General features: G+C 57.2%; 1 protein-coding gene across 1 annotated transcript in view; it reads right to left on the bottom strand.

The window, feature by feature from the left end:
• Positions 1 to 3825: 3825 nt before the first annotated feature.
• LOC138817726 (ultra-long-chain fatty acid omega-hydroxylase-like) overlaps positions 3826 to 17772 on the bottom strand; it is a 31040-nt gene continuing 17093 nt past the window's right edge. The window contains exons 4-14 of the mRNA XM_070008343.1: positions 17035 to 17179; positions 11942 to 11995; positions 11693 to 11820; positions 11391 to 11515; positions 9223 to 9490; positions 7923 to 7989; positions 7674 to 7803; positions 6713 to 6846; positions 5915 to 5979; positions 5752 to 5834; positions 3826 to 5118 (exon numbers count right to left, since the gene is read on the bottom strand). Of these exons, the coding sequence (XP_069864444.1) occupies positions 4884 to 5118; positions 5752 to 5834; positions 5915 to 5979; positions 6713 to 6846; positions 7674 to 7803; positions 7923 to 7989; positions 9223 to 9490; positions 11391 to 11515; positions 11693 to 11820; positions 11942 to 11995; positions 17035 to 17179 (1434 nt within the window). The 3' untranslated portion in view covers positions 3826 to 4883. The remainder of the gene's footprint in view (positions 5119 to 5751; positions 5835 to 5914; positions 5980 to 6712; positions 6847 to 7673; positions 7804 to 7922; positions 7990 to 9222; positions 9491 to 11390; positions 11516 to 11692; positions 11821 to 11941; positions 11996 to 17034; positions 17180 to 17772) is intronic.

The following is a 17772-nucleotide window of genomic DNA, read 5'->3' as shown; positions in this document are numbered from 1 at the left end:
AAATCAAATTGTTAAAACAGGGATACAGGTGGACCCATTGCAACAATGAGATGTACAAGTTGTTATGTCGAAAATGAACTTTACAACTTTGGTGGGGGGTGGGGGAGGATGGGAAGGGATGGGAAGGGGAAACAAAGAAGGCTACAATGCTTGATAAGAAATGTACTCATTATCTTACCCATGTAATTGTAACCCCTCTGTATAGTATTTTCACAATAAAATATATATATATATATATTTAAAAAAAGAAGAGTCTTCCAGACTTTCCTGCCCAGGCTGGCTTTGAATGGTGATCCTCAGATCTCAGCCTCCTGAGCTGTTGGATGACAGGTGTGAGCCACTGGCACCTGGCTTGGTCATGACTTTTAAGAGCAGAAACAGAATGCTGTAGGTGTGGTTTAAGTGGTAGAGCACTGTAGCTGAGCAATTTGGGATTTCTTGGTTGAGGTACAAAGAATCCAGCCAGGCTGACTCTCTGGGTCTGACTGTGGAGATAAAGGGCTCATCTGGAGAAACATCTGGAGTCCTCAGCTTCAGAGAGGGCAGAGGAGAAGTGGCAGAGGGGAAGGCTAAGAGGAACGAGGAGCCCATGGGGAGGGCAGTCAGGAGGCTCGGGGCAGAGTCCTAGCTGGTGGACAGCAACGGCCCTCTCAGGGCTCAGAAAAGGTGTGTGTGGGGGGCATGTTTTGTCCAAAAACAGTCCCAAGTTCCCCTGTGTGCTGGTCTGAGCCTTCTCTACCTCAGGCAGGATCCCAAATGCAGGTGAGTTTGAAGCGTGAAGCTGCCCAGTGAGACAAAATGAGGCAAAGATTCTCAAGTACCCCAACTTCCTGGGGCCAGTGGGACTAGAACCCACAATTGGTGAAGAGAGTCACCAACACTCAGTCACTCAGACTAGGAGTCTTCATTAGCGGTGCAGCGACTTTCTCCACTATAGGGACAGTGAAGAACAGCAGCAAATTCAAATAGGGGGCGGGGAGGGAGAGGGAGAGAGAGTCTGTCAGGGGCTTGAACTCTGGGCTTGGATGCTGTCCTTGAACTCTTCAGCTCAAGGCATTCTACCGCTTGAGCCACAGCACCACTTCCGGTTTTCTAGTGGTTCATTGGAGATAAGAGTTTCACAGCCTTTTCTGCCTGGGCTGGATTTGACTGTGATGCTCAGATCTCAGCCTCCTGAGTCGCTAGGATGACAGGCGTGAGCCACCAGCACCTGGATCAGGGTTTTTTTTTTTTGGTTGTTGTCGTTTGTGGAGCTTGAACTCTGGGCCTGGGCACTGTTCCTCAGCTCTTCAGCTGAAGGTGAGCACTCTACTGCTTGAGCCTGCTTGAGCCATCACGCCACTTCCGTTTTTCTGGTAGTTCATTGGAGATAAGAGTCTCACAGACTTTCCTGCCCGGGCTGGCTTTGAACCATGATTTTCAGATCTCAGCCTCTTGAGTAGCTAGGATGACAGGCGTGAGTCACCGGCGCCCGGCTAGCTCAAGGTATTTGAAGGCAAGATCCATGGGGTGGTCAGTGGTAGTTTTGTAATCAGCAAAGAAGCTAAGTTACAGGAGCAGAGCCAGCAGTGAGTGATTACAAATGGCGATTATGATTCCAGCAACCAAGGCAATCAGTCATCAAGGCAAAGTTCTTATCCCAGGTCTTCCCTTTGTGCCCGGGTTGGGGTTTAACCGGTGTTGATCAGAACACATCCCAGGCTTTCTCTTCCGACTTTTTCCTTCGAATGGCTGCCCTGGAGTTTCTCTGCCTGAAACGTCTTGCTCTGCTGGCTCGCTGCAGGCTCCCCTTCTCCTGTTTTTCTTGGTTCTAACAGTTCTTGGAGATGTCTGGACTTTTCCCCAAATTCCTCACTTGAGAAAGGACTGCACTGTGGGGCCGGGAGGCCGAGGGGGGCTCGGGATGGCGGGGCGCGCTGGCCTCCCCACCGGAGCAGAAGCCTCGGCAGGGCCCGGGCCGCCACGCACTCCCGGGGCCGGGGACGGAGCAACCCCGGCAGCTGCATCGCCACGCGCGCGGAAGCTCGCAAGGCCTACCCGCAGGCCCGGGCCAGCCGCAGGCCTTCGCTTCCGGCGGCCACCCCCACCGGAAGCCAGCCCCACCGGAAGTCCCTCCTTCCCCGGGCTGCCGTCCTGCTGTGACTCTGAAGACTGGCAGGGAGCCCGTGCAGAATGAATGGTGGTCCCGGGCTCCAAGGCGCCCTTCGCGCCGGCCAAACCACAGGTAACCTACTTGAGGCCTTTTCTGTGGCCTGGGCCTGCAGCCAGAATTCTACAGAAAGAAACAGAATTCCTGCTCAAGTAAGGACATTGGAGTGGAGTCAAGATTTACTTTTCTTTCTGTTTTTGTACCGGTCCCGGGGCTGGAACTCAAGGCCCAGATGCTGTCCCTGTGCTTTTTTGCTCAAGGCTAGTGCTGTGCCACTTGTGCCACGTCTCTACTTCCAGCTTTTGAGTGAGTGTTTAATTGAAGATCAGAGTCTCACGGGGACTGTCCTGCCTGGGCTGGCCTCGAACTGCGATCCTCAGATCTCAACCTCCTGAGTAGCTAGGATTACAGGCATGAGCCACTGGAGTCTGGCTGGGCTAATCTTAATTGGAGATTTTTATCTCCAATTAATCACACAAAACTGGAAATGGTGCTGTGGAAGAAAGTGGTAGAGTGTTAGCCTTAAGCAGAAGATCTCAGAAACAGCGCCCAGGCTTTGACTTCAAGCCCCAAGCTGACAAAAATAGAGAAAGAAAGTAAATCACCAAACCAGGCACTGATGGCTCATTCTTGTAATACTGACTCCTCAGGAGGCTGAAATCTGAGGATCAACGTTAGAAGCAGCCTGCGCAGGAAAATCCATAAGATTCATCTGAAACCACCAAAAACCTGGAAGTGGAGCTGTGGCTCAAAGTGGTAGAGTGCTTGCTTTAAAACCTCAGGGACAGGTCCCAGGCCCTGAGTTCAAGCCCCATAACTGACAAAAGAACACCTGCCCATTTATGTTTAGTATGACACTATTCACAATAACCCAGTCATGAAAACAGCCTATGTGCCCATCAATGGATAAATGAATGTGTTTTAACTGTATTTTTTTTGTCTTTTCTTTTTTGGTACTGGGATCTAACCCAGGATGTTGCACTTGCTAGGCAAGCGCTTTGCCACTGAGCTATATATCCCAGCCCCAAATGAATGTTTTTAAAAAAATGTTGCTTATATGGAGTGTTATTTAGCCATAAAAATGTCACGATGATGACATAAAGACGAAATGATGTCATGCATGAAAATAAATGGACCTAGAGATCATGCCAGATGAAACAAGCAAGACTCAGGTAATATCAGGGGGTTGGAGGCATGGCTCAACTGGTAGAGCACCAGCCACTGAGGGAAAGTGTCAGATACCGAGTTTGAGTTTTGGTCTTGAACAAAATAAATAAAGTTTACCTCACGTGGAACCTACAGTTAAAGAAGACATAAAAGTAGAAAGGGGGATTATTAGGAAACAGGAAGGAGTCCAAAGGAGATATAAAACTAGGTATGGTGACTCACACCTGTAATCCTAACTGCTCAGAAGTCTAAGATCTGGAGGCTTTAGGTTTCAGGCCAATCTAGGCAAAAAGTTCATGAGACCCCATCTCAACCAATACAAAGCTGGACACAGTGGTACACACCTGTCTATCAGGAAGCATCAATAGGAGGATCAGTCCAGCTGTGATCATGGAGCCAGATCCTATTTTAAAAAACAAGGAAAGCTAACCGAGCTAGAGTTGGAAGAGCGGCTGACACCGTAGAGTGTCTGACAGGTGCAAATCAGAATAGCAGAGCCAGCCAAGGCATCAAGTGCAAATATTTTATTTGGAAATGACAAGAATTCAACAGCGAATGGTCTCAGGGAGTTGATCTCGGGAACCCAGCAGGACAGTGGGGAGGTGAGATGGGAAGGTGGGGGGAGGGGTCAGAAGTGAAAGGAAGAGAGAGCACCAAACACAAATCCTCAGTATTGTTCCTCCCAGAGCGAGGTAGCCGGGGTCTTTACCCCCCCAGACCGGATACCAGGCTGCTTGATAGGGCAGAGGTCCTGTGAATGTCCTGTCAGGGACTCCAGCCGTGAACATCAGGCCTGCACACACGGTCACTCAAATCCAAGGAGCTGGGCTTGGCCCGCACACGACCCGGAATCTGCCTGTGGTCTCCCGGCCGTCCAGCAGAGGGAGCGACTCCCCCATGGAAGCGAGGGCCGAGCCCATCAGCTGTGCCCGGGCTGGCGGTGCTTTGCCAGTGACACCTGCCCGCTCTGGCTTTTATTCTTCAAAATCAGAACAGGCAGCAAGAGGGAAGGGGCTTCGCGGGGGATCTGGGTTTATCAAACGACGAAAGCCCAAGTCTGACTGCAGACTTGGGGTCCTGAGCTGTCCCCACGTGACTCGAGGGGCTCCCGGATCCCACCCTGGGCTCCAGCTTCGCGGTCCGCCGCGGTCCTCCGCGTGGAAGCCAGCCAGCCTGGTCCAGCCAGCGGGGAGGCGGGGCTTGACACCTCAGAAGCCTGTGGGCGGGGCACGAAACACGACACCGCGGGGGCGTGGCCTGCCATTCGTTCCTGGGAGGCATGGCTTAAGGCAAGGGGCATGGCGGGCATGGCTTGCACAGCCTGGTCTCTCAAGCCCAGGGGCGGATAGAGGCGGGATAAGGATGTCAGGGGGCGGGGCCTTTGCCTTGGGGGCGTGGCCACAACCAACCGGCTGCTGCTGCTAGCGGAGCCCGGCCCTTGAGGAGTGAAGCCTGGACTTCGAGGGGGCGTGGCTTATTCTCTTGGGGCGTGGCCTGCGCCATCAGGGCGTGGCCTGTCCCCCTCCTGGGCGGGAATGTGGCTTCCTTGGATCTCTCTGGGCGGGGCCTAGGCCTTATTGGGCGGGGCCTGGGCCTCCTGGGCGGGGCCTGGGCCCGGGTCCGTGGCGGCCCGCGGAGGCAGCCGCTCCACGTTGAGCCAGATGCCGTTCTCGGTGCGGAGGATGAGCTCGGGCTTCCGCCGCACCTTGCGCGTGCGGTCCACGCTCAGGCGGAAGCGCAGCAACGTCAGCGCCACGACCACGCGCATCTCCGCCATGGCGAAGCTCTGTCCGATGCAGTTCCTGGGGGACGAGTGACAACGAGGTGAGACTTCGAGAAGCTCAGGGCCGGGCCCCTGAGCTGGGCCCCTGAGCTGGGCCCCTGAGCTGGGCCCCTGAGCTGGGCCGGGCCCCTGAGCTGGGCCCCCTGAGCTGGGCCGGGCCCCCTGAGCTGGGCCCCTGAGCTGGGCCGGGCCCCCTGAGCTGGGCCCCTGAGCTGGGCCGGGCCCCCTGAGCTGGGCCCCTGAGCTGGGCCGGGCCCCTGAGCTGGGCCGGGCCCCTGAGCTGGGCCCCTGAGCTGGGCCGGGCCCCTGAGCTGGGCCCCCTGAGCTGGGCCCCTGAGCTGGGCCGGGTCCCTGAGCTGGGCCGGGCCCCCTGAGCTGGGCCGGGCCCCCTGAGCTGGGCCGGGCCCCTGAGCTGGGCCCCTGAGCTGGGCCCCCTGAGCTGGGCCCCTGAGCTGGGCCCCCTGAGCTGGGCCCCTGAGCTGGGCCCCTGAGCTGGGCCGGGCCCCTGAGCTGGGCCCCTGAGCTGGGCCGGCGCCGGCAGGGTCTCCTGCTTTCCTGGGGAGGGGTCCGTGCAGAACGGACTGGGGTTGGAGGGAATGACGGGTGGGGAGGGCGTGGTCGCCGCCGCCCCGGGGGAAACTGAGTCCCTTACCTGGGCCCCGCAGAGAAGGGTACGTAGGCCAGCGGCGACCGCTGCTGTGGCTGGTCGGGGTCGAAGCGGAAGGGGTTGTACACCTAGACGGAAGAGCCTGGGGTGAGCCTGGGGGCGGGGCTAGCCCAGCTGACGCTCCGCAGCCCCACGCGCACGCGCTCACCTTGGAGTCAGGCCACACCGTGGGGTTGTGGTGGGTTCCGTAGATGCTGATCAAACAGATGACTCCTGTGGGGACAGACCAAGGTCACGGGGGCGGGCGGCAGGGTCAGGAGGCCTCCTCCACCAACGCCCCCTCCCTCCCTCCCCAGATCCACTTTATTCTCGGGAGCCATCTGCCGCCACTTCCCAATCATCCCTCTCTAGAAACTTCTTGGGCCCTGTCTACTCCCCCTGCCTCTCCCTACCACCTCCCCCAGCTGCCATGGCTGGCCCGGCCGGTCACCGCCTTGGCGCCCTGCTGCCCTCGGGCTGGAGGGCAAGGCCCCTCACAACCCGCACCCTTGAAGACGGGCCTCCTCCCGGACGGAAGCCCCCTGGCCTTCCTCCCTTCCTCCCTTCCTCCCCAGGACGGATGAAAACATCCCCCCATTTATGAGCATCCTCTCCCCTCCCGTCTCTCCCTGGAACCCATCCCTCACCCCACACAGCTGGGAAGATCTGTGTGTGTAACAGCCCACAGGCCAGGTGGATTGACACCCAAGGCCTAGGTCTTGGAACTTTCTAGATTCCCAACCTTGATCACCAAGGGACAGTTGGAATTTAAAAGAGTCCCCTGCCATCTTGCCCCTTTCCTGGGGCCAGCTGGCCACCCCAGTTCCTTCCTTCCTACCCGGGCTCGCTCTTCCCCAGCTCCCCTATATGACACACTTGGTTTCACCAGTCACCCTCCAAAGCAACAGGCCCAGCTAGCCAGCTGCCCCGTGCAGCCAGGCCCCTGAGCGGGGCACACGGTGCGCACCTTTGGGGATGACACGCCCATCTGGAAGTTTGATGTCCTCTGTGCAGCGGCGGGAGACCAGGGTCACCGGTGGGAACTGGCGCAGGCTCTCCTTGATGCACATGGTGGTGAAGGGCAGCTGCGTCAGATCATCCCTGCAGAGCAGAGGGGCGTGACTCCCCAGCACACGCATGCGTGCACACGCGCACACATGCAGGCAGAGAAGCAGCTTCAGGAGTGCCTGAGTTCAAGCCCCAGGACCAACACACACACACACACACACACACACACACACATTAGACCACTGACTAATCAAAATAGCTAAGTTCCATGGGGGAGGGATGGGGGTGTATTTTGGGACTTTTTGTTTTGATTGTTGTTACTGTCACGTGTAGATCCATCCATCTGCCTCCACCTTCTGAGTGCTGAGATTATCGGGATGCACCACCATGCCAGGCAGGCTTGTTTTGTTTTGGTTGGCTGATTGCTTCCCCTTCTCCCCCCAGTTCTGAGGCCTGGGCACTGTCCCTGAGCTTCTTTTGCTCAAGGATAAGCAGTCTACCACCTGAGCCACAGCACCACTTCTAGCTTTTTCTGTTTATGTGGTACTGAGGAATCGAACCCAGGGCTTTATCTGTGCTAGGCAAGCACTTTACCACTAAGCCACATTCCCAGCTCGTGATTGCTTTTTTGCTTTGCTTCTTTGTTGTGGAACTTGAACCCAGAGCTTCATATGTTAGGCAAGCTTTCAACAATAGGAGTTACAATCCCAGCTGGTGTTCCTTCCTTCCTTCCTTCTTTCCTTCCTTCCTTCCTTCCTTCCTTCCTTCCTTCTGTGTGTATGGGTGGGTATTGGAGGCTTGAAATCAGGGCCTCTTGCTTCGCTTTCGTACCCAAGGCTGACACTCTACCCCTTGACCATGCCTCCCTTCTGGTTTTCTCTTTGGCTTCCCTCTTCAGCCCCCTGACTTTCCACACTGACCACTCCAGTTCCTCCAGATCCCGTCCTTTCATGACTTCCTGGATCTCTTCCCGGCACTTCTCCTGGTATTCGGGGTACTTGGCCAAGTTGAACAGCACCCAGGACAGCCCGCTGGATGTGGTGTCGTGACCTGCAAGCCCAGGGGGGGATGGGAAAGACCACACCTCAGCAGACGGGAGCAGGTGCTTTCGCCACCCAGGGGCTCCCAGTGCCCTTTTCAGTGCTCACTCAGCCACCCCTGTACCTTACCCTCAAACATGAAGGTGTCCGCCTCGGCTCGGATGTCCTCATCGGACAGTTCCTTCCCGTCTTCATCCTGGAAAGAACAGGAGAGGGTGCGCAGTGAATTTCTGCTCCCCCACTACTCCAGAGGCCCCCCCCCCCAAGGAAGCTGTAATGCCACTAATTAATCTAGGTGTGTGTGTGTGTGTGTGTGTGTAGTGCTGGAATGGAAACCAGGGCCTTGTACATAGTAGACAAGGGCTCCACCGCAGAGCCCCAGCCTGGGTGATAGGATGTTATGATGTGGTTCATTGTTGACCAAAATGTCATTGTGTGGTGCTTAGCTTTATCTTCTAAGCAGTCTTCAACACCACATTTCCCACTGATGCCCCAACAACTGTCATCAGATCGTTATTATTATTATTAATCAGTGGTAGTGGGGGTGGTGATGGAGGGACTAAGATCTGAAGTCAGGGCTTCAAACTGGACTTGTTGGGTAGGTGTTGCCAAGCCATGCCTCCAAGACCTGTCTCCAGGTCTTATGATCACCGTAATTGAGGAAACTGAGGAGAAGAGTAATGGGACCAAGATCAAAAATATAAATGAGTCTGATGCTGCTAGCCTCTGGGAGGCTGAGATCTGAGGATCACGGTTCAAAGCCAGCCCAGGCAGGGAAGTCTGGGAGACTCTTATCTCCAACGAACTACCTGAAAACCAGAAATGGAGCTGTGGCTCAAATGGTACAGCGCCAGCCCTGAGTGAAAGAGCTGAGGGACAGCGCCCAGGCCCCGAGTTCAGGGCCCAGGACCGACAAAAACAAATCATCAACAAGGAAAAACGATCCAAAGTCCTGGGTTAGTTTCTAAGGGCTGGAATCCTTCGTGTTAGATTAAAGCAGCCGGGCCGCCTGCAGGGCCCGCGGTGGCGGCCCGGCCCCCTGAGACCCCGGCCTGGCCCCCTGCCCACCCCCGACCCGCCCCCCCAGGTCTCCCCCGGCCCGGCCCCCCGACCCCCCGACCCGGCCCCCCCCAGGTCTCCCCCGGCCCGGCCCCCCGACCCCCGCCCGGCCCCCCCAGGTCCCCCCCGCCCGGCCCCCCGACCCCCCCCGACCCGGCCCCCCCAGGTCTCCCCCGGCCCGGCTCCCCCCAGGTCCCCCCCGGCCCGGCCCCCGCCCGGCTCCCCAGGCCCGGCCCCCCGGCCCCCGCCCGGCTCCCCAGGCCCGGCCCCCCCCAGGTCCCCCCCGGCCCGGCCCACCCCCGGCCCGGCCCCCCAGACCCCCGCCCGGCTCCTCCGCCCCGGCCCCCCGGCCCCCGGCCGGCCCCCTCGCCTTGGCCAGCAGCAGCACGTCGATGAAGTCCAGCGTCCGGCCCTGCTTGGCCTTCAGCCAGGCCTCGGCGCCCTGCCGCCGCAGCGCCCGCCGCCGCTCCTGGATGACCTCGGTGGTGAAGCGGTGCACCACGTCGCAGGCCCGGCGGTAGCGCCGCCCGTCGGCCGTCCGGTAGTAGATGCAGTCCGGGTAGTGGTGCAGCCGGTACTGGCGCCGCACCACCAGCGCGCTCAGCTCGATGATGGCCGAAATGTAATCGCTCATCTTCCTGCCGGGAGCAAGAGGAGCCGTGAGCCGCCCGGCCCCGACCCCGACCCGGCTCCCACCTCCACCGGGCGATTCGTTAGATGGAGTAACGGAAGCACGTCCTTCGGGCAGGGCGGGTGGGCTGGGGGATGGAAAGCAGGACCAGCGGCCAGGTGAGGAGCCACGCCCCTGGGGCCTAGCCGCGCCCCCAGCGCCGAGGCGTGCCCTGGACCGCCGGACCACCCCCTAACGCTAGCCACGCCCCTAGTCCGTAACTACGCCTCAGCATAAGGCACGCCTCTGCGGTGCCACGCCCCCTCACTGCCTAACCCCGCCCCGCCCTAGGCTCCGCCCCCAGCGCCCAGGCCTCCCTGACTGCTGGACCACAGTAGCCACGCCCCTACCACTGAACTACACCTCCCAGGAACACATGCCTCCTCAGTGTCACGCTCCCTGCCTAGCCCCGCCCCCGACGCTGAGCCGCGCCCAACCAGTGTGCCGGGTTACCCACCCCAGCAGGGAACCACGCCCCTTCTACAGAGCCACGCCTCCAGCCGCGAGCCCCGCCCTCAGCAGGGGATGAATGAACCAAGGTAATAATTACTATGTTCATTCATCCAACAAATATGAAGCACCTGAGTGTCAGGACAACTGCCACACCATTTCACCCCAAAAGAATCAGACACTGAAGCCGGGCGCTGGTGGCGCACGCCTGTAATCCTAGCTACTCAGGAGACTGAGATCTGAGGATCGCGGTTCAAAGCCAGCCCGGGCAGGAGAGACTGTGAGACTCTTATCTCCAATAAAACACCAGAAAACCGGAAGAGACGCTGTAGCTCAAGTGGTAGAGCGCTCGCCTTGAGCTGAAGAGCTGAGGGACAGCACCCAGGCCAGAGTTCAAGCCCCACGACCGACAAAAAAAAAAAAAAAGAATCAGGCACTGTCGCCTCAGTGAAACAGGGAAACTGAGGCTCGGGATGCACTGGTGGCACACACCTATGATCTTGACACTTGGGAATTTGAAGTAGGAGAATGATGAATTTGAGGTCAACCTGGGCTACATAGCGATAGTCCCCAAATAAAGGCCCAGAGGGTGGCTCACACCTGTAATTCTAGCCATTGGGGATTGGGGATTGGGGGGAAGGGGACGTGAGGATCTCAAGGATCACAGTTCATAGTTAGGCTAAGAAAGCAAACAAGACTGCATCTCAGCCAACGAGCCGGGCATGGTCACATACATCTGTGATCCCAGCTACCTGGAAGACATAAATAGGAGGCTTGTAATCTGAAACCAGTCCTGAGGGGAAAAACTGTAGACTCTGTTGGTGGGGGGAACTAAAATGAAAAGGGGACATGACTCAAGTGGCTAGAGCACCTGCTCAGCAAGCACAAGGGCTGAATTCAAATATTAATACTGCCAAAAAGAAAGAAGGAAAGGAGCTGGGCACTGGCGGCTTACACCTGTACTCTTAGTTACTCAGTAGGAGACTGATATCTCAAGGATCATGGTTTGAGGCCAAGCTGAGTAGAAAAGCCTGAGACATTCTTTCTGGCCAAGCTGAGTAGAAAAGCCTGAGACATTCTTTCTCCCAATAACCATCTCAAATCAGAACTGGAGACGTGGTTCAAGTGGAAAAGTGCCAGTTGTGAGCAAACAAGCCACTCAAGAGCAGGAGACCCTCAATTCAAATGCGGGTATTGGCAAAATAAATAAATCAAAGAACACAATATGGGGAGGGGTGGGCTGCTTCCGCAGAATCGCACCCGTCTTTGTGGACAAATGAAGGTGGGGGGAGTAGCATTTTGGGAGCAGTCACGGCGTGCAAGTCCTTGATTTGCACCATTGATGCTCACACGGTGACCAGGGGCCATTGCGGGTAGGGCTGGTAAGGAAACTGAGGCTGGAGGGAGGCCTCACTCACTCCTGGCAGTTGCTGCTGTGGGTGAACACACACTTCTGGAGGCTGTCCAGGGTCATGAGGCTCACGTGCTCAAACATGTCGAAGGAGGCCATGGAGCCCTGGCCCATCTGACGCCGCCATTTCGCCTGGAAGAGACACAGACACACACACACACACACACACACACACACGTGGCCACATGGGCGTGGTGATCACAGGGCCTGGTTTGTGACCCTGGGAAGGGAGGCCCCCCGCAACACCCCCCTATCCAGCCTCTCCCCACCCATCCCCCGCCCACGCCAGTCCAGGGCCCGCACACTCACATGCATAATGTCAGAGCACTGGTTGAAGATTTTCATGTAGGGTTTCAGGATGTCGAAGTGGAAGGCGGGCGTGAGCATGCGCCGATGGCGGCTCCATTTGTCACCTTTGCTGAGCAGAAGTCCGTCCCCTAGGGCCCGAGGGTGGAAGTTGGGGGGCCTCTCCTGCTCCTCCACATCCCCTTCCCCCCTTCTTTGCCCCCTGCCCCCTTCCTTCAAGTCCCCACCCCGGCCTCCCCTCCATTCCCTCACCCAGCCAGGGCGTCAGGAAGCTGTAGAAAAAGTCATCCTTGGGAGCCACGGCAGCTGTGGAGAGAGTTGAGGTCAGCTGGGCACGAGCGGCTCACACCCGTCACCCCAGCTCCATCAGGAGGCTGCGAGCTGAGAATCACAGTTCGAAGTCGGCCCAGGCAAAAAAGCCCCCGTGAGACTCCTGTTTCCAACAAATGACTCAAAAAGGCAGAAGTGGCGCTGTGGCTCAAGTGGTAGAGCGCTTGCCTTAAGCAAAAGCTCAGGAACAGAACCGAGACCCTGAGTTAAGCGGGGGAGTGGGGGGGGGTTGGGAGGGTGGGGGTTGGTAGGGAAGAGGCCATAGTTCATAGTTCAAAGATGCACATCTGACCCTTGACCTCTGCCCATGTCATGCCTTGGTTCTGCTTTCCGGGCCCTGACCTCCGGTCTCTTCCCCGCCAGTCCAGTCACTCCTCCCAGGGCTCCTGAAGGCCAAGTTCAAGCTCAGCCTAGCACCCAAGGCTCCGCCTTGCCCTCCTGAGAACCCCAGGTCGTGGGGCCTGAACTCTGGGCCTGGGCGCTGTCCCTCAGCTCTTCAGCTCAAGGCAGGTTCTCTACCACTTGAGCCACAGCGCCACTTCTGGTTTTCTGGTGGTTTATTGGAGATCAGAGACTCAAGGACTTTCCTGCCCAGGCTAGCTTTGATTCTTGATCCTCAGATCCTCCTGAGTAGCTAGGATGACAGGCAGGTGACACAGGCTGGCTCCATTCTTTTCTGCCAGCTCAAGCCACCGGGATGTCCCCTCCCTTCCCCTCCCACCCCGCCCTCTCCACCCTCCCTCACGGTCCTCCCTGCGGGCTCCTAGTAGAAATAATCTCCCAGGTCACACACCAGTCAAGCTCTATAGCACTAGTGACTCAGCTCCTCTTCAAAGCCCCGCCTCCGTCCAGCCCTGGCTCAAGATGGTGCCGCCCTCCTCAGGCCCCATTGGATGCCAGAGAAGCATCACCCAGTGACTCCCACCCTCTGCCCTCAGCCTCTGGCCTGGATGTGGCTACTGCTCTCCCTCTGACCCCACCAAACAAGGGGTTGTATGCACCCAGGGGTGGACTTGGAGAAAGACCACATTGATTATCGATACTTGAAACTTTTCATTGGTGAAGCAATGAGTGAATCAAAGGATGGCCGACTGAAAGAGCAAGTTAATGGATGGGTGGAGAGATGGATGGGGAAGTGAATGAGTGAATGGGGAGGGGGTGGATTGCTGGAGAGGTGGGTAGATGAATGGATGGATTGTGGGTGGGTGGATAGAGGATGGATAGACTAGTGGGCAGAAGGACAGAGAGACTGCTGTATGGATGATTAGATAGATAGATAGATAGATAGAGGAGTAGATGGATCACTGGAAAAGTGGGTGGATGGATGATGGGTGGGTGGATGGCTGATGGATTCATGAAAGGATGTTGGGTGGATGATGAATGGATGATTGATGGATGGGTAGATGGATGGATAGGTGTATGTATTCATGCATGGTCTCCTTGTGGACAGGTTAGTGGGTAGATGGATGGGTGGATGGATGGAGAGATGGATGAGTGGATGGATGGGTGGGTGGGTGGGTGGATGGATGGTGGATAGGTGGATGGTGGGTGGATGGATAGTGGATAGATGAGTGAATGGGTGGATGGATGGGTGAATGGATGGATAGATGGATGGATGGGTGGGTGGATGGATGGATAGATGGGTGGATGGATGGTAGATAGATAGGTGATGGATGGGTGCATGGGTGGATGGATGGTGGATAGTTGGGTGAATGGGTGGATGGATGGTAGATGGATGGGTGGAGAGGTGGGTGGATGGGTGGATGGAGGGTGGATAGATGGGTGAATGGGTGGATGGATGGTGGATGGGTGGATAGGTGGGTGGATGGATGGATAGGTGGATGGATGGTAGATAGGTGGATGGATGGGTGGATGGCTGGTGGATAGATGAGTGAATGGGTGGATGGGTGGGTGGATGGGTGAATGGATAGATGGGTGGATGGATGGTAGATAGATAGGTGATGGATGGGTGGATGGGTGGATGGATGGATGGGTGGATGGATGGTGGATGGGTGGATGGTGGATGGGTGGATGGGTGGATGGATGGTGGATGGGTGGATGGTGGATGGGTGGATGGGTGGATAGGTGGGTGGATGGGTGGATGGATGCAGGCACGCACAGGTGACCCCCCTTTCTATACACTGGACAGCTTTGGGACCCAGTGGGGAGGGGACCGGATGGTAGTGGCTGAAGCTGCAGTGACGTCACCGGGACTCCGCCTTGGCCGCGCGCGCACGCGCTCCCGGGGGCGCGCGCACGCGCTCCCGGGGCCGCGCGCCCGCCCAGCGCGCCCAGCGCCGCCCCCCCCCCCCCCGCACCCCCAGGCGGGGCGCTGCCCGGCCCGGCCCGGCCCGCGGTGACTGGGCTCCACGCCCTGCCCGCGGGCGCGCAGGGCGGCGTGGGAACGGGAAGCGACGCGCGGCCGCGGAGCAGGAGGGCGGAAAGGGAGACGGCCGAAGTCGGAGGCGGCTTCCCGGCGGCGGCGGCGGCACGCGGGCGGGAGGCCGGCCTGCCTTGCCTCTTCTGGCAGGGCGCCCAGGCCGGGGCGCCGGCTGTTGCTCTAGCTCCCGGTGACCTCCAGATACAGCGCCTTCTCCTCGCAGTCGCCTTTCCTCCCCCGCCCACCCGACTTCCCAGCACGTCCCCGCATCTGTACTGACGGGCTGCCTGGCAAACTCCTAGGCATCCTTCAAAACCCACCGGCATCAAGTCCTCTCCCCAGAGGAACCTTCCTGACGCTGGGCGCCAGGCTGCCTCTCGCATCCTCCCCCTCCACCTGGAAGGGCTGGTGATGCCTACCTGGGAGGAAGTGCGATCAGGAAAACACCAAGGCCCCCAGCACCAAGGAGCTCCTTGCACACAACGCCGCACGTTAGGCGTCACAGCTTGGTCCTGGCACTACCCAATTGTGTCTAGCTAGACATTACTGTCTTCCTCACAGTATCGCCCAGAGACTAGATGCTCATTAGACACGGGTGTAGAGCCAGGCGCCAGTGGCTCACGCCTGTCATCCCAGCTACTCGGGAGGCTGACATATGAGGATCGTGGTTTGAAGCCAGCCCGGGCAGGAAGGTCCCCATGAGACTCTGATCTCCAATGAACCCAAAAGCTGGAAATGGAGCTGTGGCTCAAGTGGTAGAGCGCCATCCATGAGCGGGCAGACACAAGGCGCAGACCCGGCAAACCCGAGAGAACGGGTTAGAGATCCCCCAGAGGAGAAAGCTGGGTGGTTGCTCAATGGGCACAAAGTATTTATAGGGTGATGAAATGCTTTGAAACCAGGGATTGCACAACGTTATGAACACACCGATTAGCACTGACTGCTTTCTTTGAAATCGTGAATTGTATGTTAGATGAACTCACCTTAAAAAGAACATAAACTGGGCGTAGTGGCATATACCTATAATCCCAGCGTTGGGAAACCTAGAACAGGCAGATCCCAAATTCAAAGCCTTAATAACCAGACGCTACCTCCAAAAAACAAGTTAAAAAGAAAGAATGTAGCTGGGCGTGGTAGTGCTGGCTTCTAATCCCAGACCAGCCGAGGCGGCGGCCCTCCAGTTCTAAGCCAGCCTGACCTCAGCAAAACTTTGTCTCAAAAGGCAAGACAAGGAAACAAAATAGCACTGGAATCTCACCCCTGTCATCCCAGCTGCTCAGGAGGCTGAGATCTGAAGAGCGGGGTTCAAACACAGCCGGGGCAGGAAAGTCCGAGACTCGTATCGCCCCATGAGCCACCAAAAGGCTGGAGGTGCAGCTGTGGCTCAAGTGGAAGAGCACCAGCCTCGAGTGAGAACAAGTTGAGGGACAGCGCCCAGGCCCTGAGCTCGAGACCCAGGACTGGCACTCAATACATCAAACAGCACGTACCCACTTTATATTATGAGAGAGAAAGAGAGAGAGAGATTAAGTGATTCAGAGTGGAAACGGCCTCTTGAAGTCTGGGTGAGTGCTTTACCTTGGAGCCATACCATCACCAAGCCCCGCCCTCGACGACAAGCCCCGCCCCGCCGCAAGACCAGCCCTATCAATTCATGCTCTATCACCAAGCCACGCCCCATCACAAAGCCTAGCCCTACCAAGTCCTGCTCTATCGCCAGGCCACGCCCCTCCTGGTGACCAAGCCACGCCCCCACATCAGAGCCACGCCCCCACGTCTGAGCCACGCCCCGTCTCGAACCGCTCCATACTGAGTGTGCGCAATGCACTCGTTTTCCAGCTGGGAAACGACGTGGAGAAGTTATGAGCGACAAGCTTCTCAGGGTCAGAGTGTGGCCTCGGATTCGGCCCCAGACCCCCCACCCCCAGACCAAGCTGGGATCAGACACCCTAAAATCCCATCTCCCAGCTCATCTAAGACCATGCTGAAATCCCAGAGCCCCAGGTACAGGCCGGGCAGAGGCTCAAGTGGTCAAACTCCACCACCACCGATAGAACCCCAAAACCTCATTCACAGAGTGAGGAAGATCACTACACAGGTACCCCTCACCCCCAAAGCCGAAGTACTCAGCACCCCCAAGTCCCAGAGGACAGAGCTGTGTGTGTTCTATCTGCTGAGCCCAGGAAGGCTTCCTGGAGGAGAGGGCCAGAGAAATAGGCCCTCGTAGGATGAGTAAGAGCTTGCTGAGCACGTGGGAATGTCAAGCTCTTCCTCCAAGCTGCATGTCTATTCCTGTTTGGTGAACTCCTACTTGTCCCTCAAGGCCCTATTCACAAGTCCCTTCCTCTGGAAGGCATTCTTGCCTAGGACACCAGAGGAAGTGGGATTTTGTTGTTGTTGTCTGGTCAGTCCTGGGGCTCGAACACACAGCCCAGGAGCTGTCCCTGAGCTTCTTTTGCTCAAGGCAAGCACTCTACCACCTGAGCCATAGCACCACTCTGTCTTTTTCTGCTTATGGTGCTGAGGAATCAAACCTGGGACCTCATGTGCCGGGCAAGCCCTCTACCCCTGAGCCACCTTCCCAGTACCCCTCCTTTTTTTTTTTTTTTTTAACTCAGAGACCCTGTTCGCCTACCTGACGCGCTCAGCACAGGCTTGATGTAGTCAGGGTGAATCAAAACCAGCAGTGGGAGCACAGGCCCCACCCACACCAGGACCACGTGGTGCATCCTGTCCAGAACCTTCTTCTCATTTTGGAGGCCCTTCTCAGTTGGAAGATACTGCAGGGGAAAAGAGGGACATGAGGATTTGCTCGGCTCCCCCTCCCCTCCCTCCCTTTCTCCCACCTTCCCCTCCTCCCTAGAGACAAACCCAGAAGCCCAGATAACCTTATCCCAGGCTGCCCAATCCCATGGTATTGGCTCATGTGATATGGCTTGACCAAACAGAAAATGAGGGCCAGTGCTGGCAGCTCACACCTGTCATCCTAGCTACTCGGGAGGCTGAGATCTGAGGATCGCGGTTCAAAAGCCAGCCCTGGGCAGCCAAGTCCATGAGACTCTTATCTCCAATAAACCAGCAAAAAGCCAGAAGTGGAGTTGTGTAATGGTAGAGCACCAGTCTTCAGTGAAAAAGCTCAAAGACGGTGCCTAGGCCTTGACTTCAAGTTCTAATACAATAATAATAACAACAACAACAACAATAATAATTCTGGAGGCTGGAGGTACCACTCAGGTTTAGCAAGGTGCCAAGTCCTAAGTTTATCTCATGCCTCACAAAACAACCAACGAACCAAACAAAACATGTTAATTGCCCCTTGAGTTATGGAGTAGAAAGGCCTCCGGTTTCTTAGGAGTCCCTCCATCCAAGCTAC

This window comes from Dipodomys merriami, unplaced genomic scaffold (assembly GCF_024711535.1).
Source record: "Dipodomys merriami isolate MVZ:Mamm:240054 unplaced genomic scaffold, mDipMer1.0.p SCAF_70, whole genome shotgun sequence".
Classification (NCBI taxonomy): Eukaryota; Metazoa; Chordata; class Mammalia; order Rodentia; family Heteromyidae; genus Dipodomys; species Dipodomys merriami.
Note: the sequence above shows the minus strand (reverse complement) of the source record. Positions and strands in the feature narration are given on the sequence as shown.